The sequence below is a fragment of the Theobroma cacao genome, chromosome 1, assembly GCF_000208745.1.
Source record: "Theobroma cacao cultivar B97-61/B2 chromosome 1, Criollo_cocoa_genome_V2, whole genome shotgun sequence".
NCBI classification, from domain to species: Eukaryota; Viridiplantae; Streptophyta; class Magnoliopsida; order Malvales; family Malvaceae; genus Theobroma; species Theobroma cacao.
Genome location: NC_030850.1, coordinates 16,246,509 through 16,254,968, shown reverse-complemented (window position 1 = coordinate 16,254,968; position 8,460 = coordinate 16,246,509). Strand labels below are relative to the sequence as shown.

At 34.6% G+C, this 8,460-nt stretch overlaps 1 protein-coding gene across 1 annotated transcript; it reads left to right on the top strand.

Annotated features, from left to right (window-relative positions):
• Nucleotides 1,342-7,330, top strand: LOC18612730 (FHA domain-containing protein FHA2). Its single transcript, XM_007049643.2, has 3 exons — nucleotides 1,342-2,147; nucleotides 5,536-5,702; nucleotides 6,789-7,330. Exons 1-3 carry the CDS (start codon nucleotides 1,472-1,474, stop codon nucleotides 6,996-6,998), a joined length of 1,053 nt encoding a protein of 350 aa, XP_007049705.2. The 5' UTR covers nucleotides 1,342-1,471; the 3' UTR covers nucleotides 6,999-7,330.

Here is an 8,460-nt window from a genome sequence, read left to right as displayed (position 1 = left end):
AGGGGTCAATTATGAGCATTTGGACATCTCTTTAAATAATCATTTTTAAAGCATCCATAGACCAAAAAACATCATAAAAAAAAAAAGAAATAAGAGAGAGTGGAATAAATATTCCCCATTTCCCTAACCAAACGTTAAAATGAAAAATAAACTTGGACACATCCCTCTAAACGAAGTTGAAAGAAATTGAAGTCAACTAGAAAGTAGAAAGCATCCAAGCTTTCTCTATAACCAAGCATCCCTTCATACACAAGAGTAAATGAGGAAAAAGTAAAGAAAAAATTATGAAAAATGGCTATCTTCATAACTTAATTTCAAAAATAGCCATCAAAATAAAATTAACTGTTTTTAGTTATATTTAGCCATGACTTAATAAAATTATCTTTGAAACTATTTCAAATAAATTAAACCATTCATGACAATTTCTCCTCATTTTCATCTTTGCTTTCGATTTCTCTCTCACCATCCAACTCTCTCTAATTTTATTAATTTCTCTCTTCAATATCCATCTGATGTGCTCTTGATTTTTCTCTTTTGTGCTTTTAGGACACTGAGAGATGGCTTTGATGTGATTGGGGTAGGTGGCTATTTGAGGAATTTGATTTTTAGATGTTTTGGATGAAACTAAAATGATAAAAATGATCATAGATGTTTGAAATAGCTTTTAATTACATCAAATCAATAAACTCAAGAATTTAAAATTTATAAACTTAAGGTTTCGATTTTTTTTATTTTAGTTGAAATAAGTGTTTTAGATAAGGAAAATTGTATTTTGATTTATAAAAACATGTTAGAAACATTTTAATTGGTACCAAATCGTAAAAGAAAAACAAAAAGAAATGAAGAGAGTTGAAAGGATTCGAAGTTTTGGTTCATAAATAACAACAATATTTCAAGTATTAAAGTGCAACAAAATATTTTAAATATGACATCTAACAATATCATTTTTTTCAACATGGAATATAATAAGAATATATTTTTTTAATATGGCATGTAATAATATTTTTTTAATTATGACGTATAATAATAATATTTTTTTTCAACATGACGTGTAACAACCTTTGTTAACTATGACGTGTAACATGTTTTGTATATGGTATGTAAAAATAGTATGTTTTTCTAATATGATGTGTAATATCATGTGCATGGCATGTAACATTATATCGATGACATGTAATATTATGTACACAACGTATAGCATCATGTGCACTTGAAGGTTTAATATGTGACGTATAATATATTTTTACATATAATATGTAATATTATGAGTATGACGTGTGTAACATAATGTGCATTTGATATAGGGGTTACTTTTGAAAACATTATCTTTGAAGGCTATTTTTTAAAATATCCAAAAAGTAAATATCAGGACAAATTTTCTGAAACCCCGACACCCTCTTTAGAGTTTCAAACAACCTCCCTCCTCCGCCAGTCGATCAATCAATAATTCAATTGAAAACCAAAATCCACGATGGGCACCACAGGTGGGAGCGACGTGGAGGCGGGGTTCGCGAAGCTACAAGGCGAAGACTTCGAATATTACATGCAAACCTATTCCATTATGCTCGGTCGCAACTCCAAGAAATCCTCCGTCGATGTCGACTTAGCAAGCCTCGGCGGTGGCATGAACATCTCCCGGCACCACGCCCGCATCTTCTACGACTTCACGCGACGCCGTTTCGCACTGGAAGTCCTCGGCAAAAATGGCTGCCTCGTCGAAGGCGTCCTCCACCTTCCCGGTAACCCTCCCGTAAAGCTCGATTCCCAAGACCTCCTCCAAATCGGCGACAAAGAATTTTACTTTCTTCTTCCTGTGAGGAGTATTCTCGGTGGACCCCTTGCGCCTAGGCACTATGTTTCGATTTACCAGACGGCTGGGGCGGGGGCGGGGGCGGCGGCTGCGGCTGGTGGGGTACCGCATCATGGTTTCCATGGCGGGGCGGAGACGGGGAGGACGGTGGGTTCCGTGGTGGGTTCGGCTGTGGTGGCAGTGGGGGTGAAGAAAGGTAGGGGAAGAGAGTATTATGAGGACGAGTATGGGGAGGAAGAGGATGTTGGGAGTGGTGGGAAGAAGGTTAGGAGAGAAGATTGGTACAGTGGGGCCGAGGCCGGGTCTGGAGGAAAGGCGGGGCTGGCTGGAGGATTAGGTTAGTAAAATTGATTATATGTTATTTCTTAAAGGTGTGTCATTTATGTGATTGCTTGATCAAATTTTATTCTTTTATTTTTGGTAGTTGTGATTATGGAAGATAATTTTCTTTGTAGAGTTTATGATTTTGTAAATATATAGTTTCTGATGTATCCTATGAATTGGATTTTATAGTTGTTTTGGGACTGGGATGTATTGGGATTATTTCTGCTTTCATTCTTGTCTGCAGAAGTATTCTGACATCTGTTAGATAGCAAAAGACATTTGTCATTTTATTTCAGAAGATTGACAGATGTTGTTTTTTGTGTTTGAGCTCTGTTATCACCAGCCCTAACTATTTTGCTCCCTGATGCGTTCTCTCCGATGTTATTCTTCTTCGTGGTCTTTTGCTATCATAGTTACTGGTGCTGGTTATTACTTGTGGTTGCATTACTCAAATGCTTTGCTAGATTGAACCTGAATCCTTTCTGTTGGTAGTCTTCTATTTCCTAAGCACAATCCTTGTTGTTGATTTCATGCTTTAATCTCTCTCATCATTTTCTAGGAGTTTCCTGTTGTATTTCATAAATCACTGCAAATGTCTCTCGGGGTTTTGACCTCTGTTGCTATGTTTTCAGTTGATATGGTATTGTTCTCCTTTTAGTTTTCTTCTTTTTCCTGGGCTCTTTGCTGGGAGTTAGTTGTAATTAAACTGTCAGTGGAGTCTTACTGTATTTTAGATTCTTTAATGCTCTAGATAAAAAATAAATGTTGAATAAGATGTATGAAGTGGATGGAAGTTATTAAAGTTGACACCATTTAGTTGGATTGAACTAAAGTTAAGCATTTTTATACCAGTGCTTATCCTTTTCCTCATTCTGCAAGCACCTAGTGAATCTCGATCTGGTTTTGGAGAATTTGCACTAATTCATTGGGTTATCCTGGTTCTGAGTTATTTTTATTGCTTTGCTAGTTGTTAAAGATACTCCTTAGGGATTTGCATAGTCTGTAGAACATCCAAAGTAGTCATCTTGAAGCTTTTAATGAAACTAGTGATAGAGCCGCCATGGAAGAGAGAGGAGTTGATGATGTTTGGAAGTATTTATTACTGGATTAAACCTTTATAGGTGTTATAATTGCCTTGATTGGTCAGTTATGGCAGGCATAATTTTAGTTTTATGGTGTTTATTGTTATGTTTTGCTGCATTTGCTCCACCAGCATTTGCCTTTCTCACACTATTACAGGCTGTTGATTCTTCTTTTTCATCTGACTCTTTGTTATTAGCCTTATTTGCATAGCTTGGTATTTGTAAGTTTATGTCATCTTAACCTGGAAGCATACTAGTGGTACATCCTGCCCACTCCCTCTGAAAATAAGCAAAAATCTAGTAGACAAGGTATATTTTCCAATTATCATGTAGTACATGAGTTTTAAGGTATATAGTTTATGTTAAGTTGGCAATCCAGTGCTATCGTTATTCGTTTTATAGCAGTGAAATGACTTATCAGATTTGATGAAGCAGTTTCATTGTTTTCCGATACTCTTTCTCACCTATCAGTTTTTCACCCTTGGGCATGAACTTCATTCCTTAATTCTGTTCGCCATTCAATTCCATCAGAATTTTTTCCTTCAATTTTTTACCTGAACTTAGTGACTAAAAGTACATCTCTTTTTTTTTCTTTTATGGGTAATGAGTGGGTTAGTAAAATTGATTATATGTTATTTCTTAAAGGTGTGTCATTTATGTGATTGCTTGATCAAATTTTATTCTTTTATTTTGGGTAGTTGTGATTATGGAAGATAATTTTCTTTGTAGAGTTTATGATTTTGTAAATATATAGTTTCTGATGTATCCTATGAATTGGATTTTATAGTTGTTTTGGGACTGGGATGTATTGGGATTATTTCTGCTTTCATTCTTGTCTGCAGAAGTATTTTGACATTTGTTAGATAGCAAAAGAGATTTATCATTTTATTTCAGAAGATTGACAGTTGTTGTTTTTTGTGTTTGAGCTCTGTTATCACTAGCCCTAACTATTTTGCTCGCTGGTGCGCTCTCTCCGATGTTATTCTTCTTGGTGGTTTTTTGCTATCATAGTTACTGGCGCTGGTTATTACTTGTGGTTGCATTACTCAAAATGCTTTGCTAGATTGAACCTAAATCCTTTCTGTTGGTAGTCTTCTATTTCCTAAGCACCATCCTTATTGTTGATTTCATGCTTTAATCTCTCTCATCATTTTCTAGGAGTTTCCTGTTGTATTTCATAAATCACTGCAAATGTCTCTCGGGGTTTTGACCTCTGTTGCTATGTTGGCAGTTGATATGGTATTGTTCTCCTTTTAGTTTTCTTCTTTTTTCTTGGCTCTTTGCTGGGAGTTAGTTGTAATTAAACTGTCAGCGGAGTCTTACTGTACTTTAGATTCTTTAATGCTCTAGATAAAAAATAAATGTTGAATAAGATGTATGAAGTGGATGGAAGTTATTAGAGTTGACACCATTTAGTTGGATTGAACTAAAGTTAAGCATTTTTATACCAGTGCTTATCCTTTTCCTCATTCTGCAAGCACCTAGTGAATCTCGATCTGGTTTTGGAGAATTTGCACTAATTCATTGGGTTATCCTGGTTTGGAGTTATTTTAATTGCTTTGCTAGTTGTTAAAGATAGTCCTTAGGCACTACATAGTCTGTAGAACATCCAAAGTAGTCATCTTGGAGCTTTTAATGAAACTAGTGATGGAGCCGCCATGGAAGAGAGAGGAGTTGATGATGTTTGGAAGTATTTATTACTGGATTAAAACTTTATAAATGTTATAATTGCCTTGATTGGTCAGTTATGGAGGGCATAATTTTAGTTTTATGGTGTTTATTGTTATATTTTGCAGCATTTGCTCAACCAGCATTTGCCTTTCTCACACTATTACAGGCTGTTGATTCTTCTTTTTCATCCGACTCTTTGTTATTAGCCTTATTTGCATAGCTTGGTATTTGTAAGTTTATGTCATCTTAACCTGGAAGCATACCGGTGGTACATCCTGCCCACTCCCTCTGAAAATAAGCAAAAATCTAGTAGACAAGGTATATTTTCCAATTATCATGTAGTATATGAGTTTTAAGGTATATAGTTTATGTTAAGTTGGCAATCCAGTGCTATCTTTATTCATTTTATAGCAGTGAAATGACTTATCAGATTTGATGAAGCAGTTTCATTGTTTTCCGATACTCTTTTGCACCCATCAGTTTTTCACCCTTGGGCATGAACTTCATTGCTTAATGCTGTTCGCCATTCAATTCCATCAGCATTTTTTCCTTCAATTTTTTACCTGAACTTAGTGACTAAAAGTACATCTCTTATTTTTACTTTTATGGGTAATGAATGCTGTTTCGTTGGGATTGTAATATCTGCAGTTCCTGTGGAGAAGAAGGGAGAGGGAAGATCAAGAGTTGACCGCGAATCTGATAATCAACAGCTTATGCAGTTGGAAGAAAAGGATGTGGTGTCATCTGTAGCTACTGTGCTTTCTGATCTTTGTGGTCCTGGAGAATGGATGCCCATGGAGAAACTCCATACTGAGGTTAGTTTTAAGCGTAGGGTGATCTGCATATTGTGCTATTTGAATTTTGAGCTTTTGAGCTTTTATCTTTTAGTTTTAACTAGTATTTGTTATTATGTATGTTTCACATGAATACTTGTTTTTTTTAAATATAAATAATAATTATAGAAAGATACAAATGTTTATCAAATGTAAAGCTTGAAGTATAAATAACTGAAATTTTGTAATATTATTTTATGAATTATTCAATACTATTAGAAATAAGAAAATCATTTTTTAATGAAAGTCATTCAATGCGATTCGAATTCTTATTTACAGATTGTATAAATTTTATTAATATTTATAATTAAATTTTTTTAAAATGACAATTTAGAAATATGATTAATAAATATATCCGTTTTTGTCACTCAAAATTTCTACCAACATCCATGTTTTTATATATGTTATAGATATATATTATTTCTTGCTAATGACACTTCACTTGACAGTAGCCTTATGCTTTATTTTGATTCTCCCCTTGCTGATGTGCTTTTCCTTGCTTTAAAGACTTCAACATGGAAATACTTTTCTTATATATGTTGCTCTGGAATTTTGATAGAGTAGGTGTGAACTTAGGATTGTTGTTATGTTTTCGAAGATGCCAAAAGTATAAATGTATACTTGTTGGAAAAAGGAAAAAAAAGAAGAGTCCTTCTGATGAACTACCAGTAGTAGTGGTACTTTGTGTTTTTTCTTCTTCTCATGTGCCTTCTTTTTTTTTTCCTCTGGAATTTAGAGGAGCAAACAAGTTTTAGTCAATTTGTTTATATAATTTAATGATTTAAAATCCACAAACTATTTGTCTATTTCCACTCCTAACTTTCAGTAGCTTTAAATGGCTACAAATTGAATGACTTGGTGGTGAACGTATCTTCTTAGCATATTTCCATTGGATGTCTGAAAAGTTAACAAATCCTTGTAGAAGAACAATACACAGTTCATTGGGTAGTGTTTGCTTAAAGAGCTCTGCTTGTTGCCAGCCTTTTTTCTTTCTCATTTTGTTCATCCAAGTCCTGTGATTTTGTTACAAGATTGCTTACTTTCTGTAATTTCATCTTTCCTGTTCAGTTGGTCGATCAGTTTAGTAATGTGTGGCATCACAGCCGAGTTAGAAGGTATCTTACATCTGAGGACTGGCCTGGTCCCGAATCGAAGGGGAAACCATGGTATGGTCTGCTTATGCTGCTAAGAAAATATCCTGAGCACTTTGTCATCAACACAAGATCCAAGGGCAGGATAACCCTGGAGTTTGTCTCTCTTGTATCTTTGCTTTCATAGAATAATGGTCAGGAAGATTCAAAAGGCACTATCCTTGCATGTTCATCTTACATGTCTTGTTTGGGAAGTCAAAGAAGTTGCAGAGTGTAGAATGATACTAATGTTCTAATTGTTGAGGGCCACCCACTTTGAGTTCTGAACTGGCTGCTTGGATAAATGTAACTGGATGGTATGAATTTGAGATGTATTGATGTCATTTGTTACCTAGTTTTTTGAGCTGAATTCTCTGTACATTTTTATGCTGGCAATGGAACTTTCCTTCCAGGAAACAAGGCTTGGTAAAAACTATACTGTTCTTATAACTAAGATGCTCCTATTAACATCCTTCCGAATTGCTGTGTGAGTTCTATTGGTGTCTTGGTTGATTGTTACCACTGCATTTGTGATCCTTGGTGGATCCTGGAGATGCAAATTCCTCCCATTCACGAACCGCCCGCATGTGGCAAATCCAAGTTTGTAGTCACTAACCTAGTTAGTGCATATTCCAAGCAAGGGAAAGTATCATGGTGCCTATTCTTATGTGTGGTCTCGACAAGAAGCAAATAAGAACCTTAAAAATCTTTTTCAACAAAATGTGAGAAACCAAAGACATTAGTAGGAACGTTAGAGGGATACATTTTTTTAACCCTCAAATACAAGGTATTTTTGAAAATAATTTTTAGCCAGTAGATAAGATTTTGGAACAAAAATGTCATTAATAAAACTTCTTCATTTACATGCACTGTCATACATATGTAGATAGGTGAAAATAAATGTGCAAAAAATTTGTTAAATAAAATTTTGTTAAAAACATCCTCATGTTGTAGGAGATGATTTTTGTAATTTTGTGGACATTGACATCAACACAATTGCTAGGTATATTACACGACAAGTTTATTAAATGATCAATTGATTCATTCTCAATGATAGGAAAGTGTTCGAACAAGTGCAAAGCAAAGTAATCAGTCACAATAAATAAGTTCACAAAAAATGGTAAGTCAGTGAATGCTGAATTTTTTGTTGTGTTTTTGAGTGGGTTTAGTGATTTGAATGCCATATTGCTTGAGAATGTGGTTTAATGTTTTGTTGTTAAACGACATTTGATGTTGTTTAAAGTTGTTCAAATCCTTAGAGATATTACATAGCATGGCCATTTTGGTCGAATGTTGTTATTAGCATATGACGAGAAAATGGGCGTGGCGTGTAACAACTTCAAGGATTTCTCTAAGTGCATGAATATGGCATGTAGCAACTAATGAATTTGAGGCATTGCATGTATCATCGTAAGATTATATGCATGGTGTGTAGCATATTATGAATTTTAAGCATAGTGTGTAACAACATTGGTATTGTATGCATGACGTATAACAAATTAGCTATTATACATGGCGTGTAACAAAATAAATATTTTTGTAAATATCATGGAGCTTCTTTGGTTAACTGTTCATTGCATATAGCTTACATGTGTATTACTGTATTCTGT

What these genes read in the sequence shown, in the direction of transcription:
- LOC18612730 (XM_007049643.2), top strand. Translation starts at nt 1,472, where the DNA reads ATGGGCACCACAGGTGGGAGCGACGTGGAGGCGGGGTTCGCGAAGCTA. An exon ending in GGGGCTGGCTGGAGGATTAG is followed by an intron (nt 2,148 to 5,535) that starts GTTAGTAAAATT and finishes TAATATCTGCAG; the next exon opens with TTCCTGTGGAGAAGAAGGGA. An exon ending in TGGAGAAACTCCATACTGAG is followed by an intron (nt 5,703 to 6,788) that starts GTTAGTTTTAAG and finishes TTTCCTGTTCAG; the next exon opens with TTGGTCGATCAGTTTAGTAA.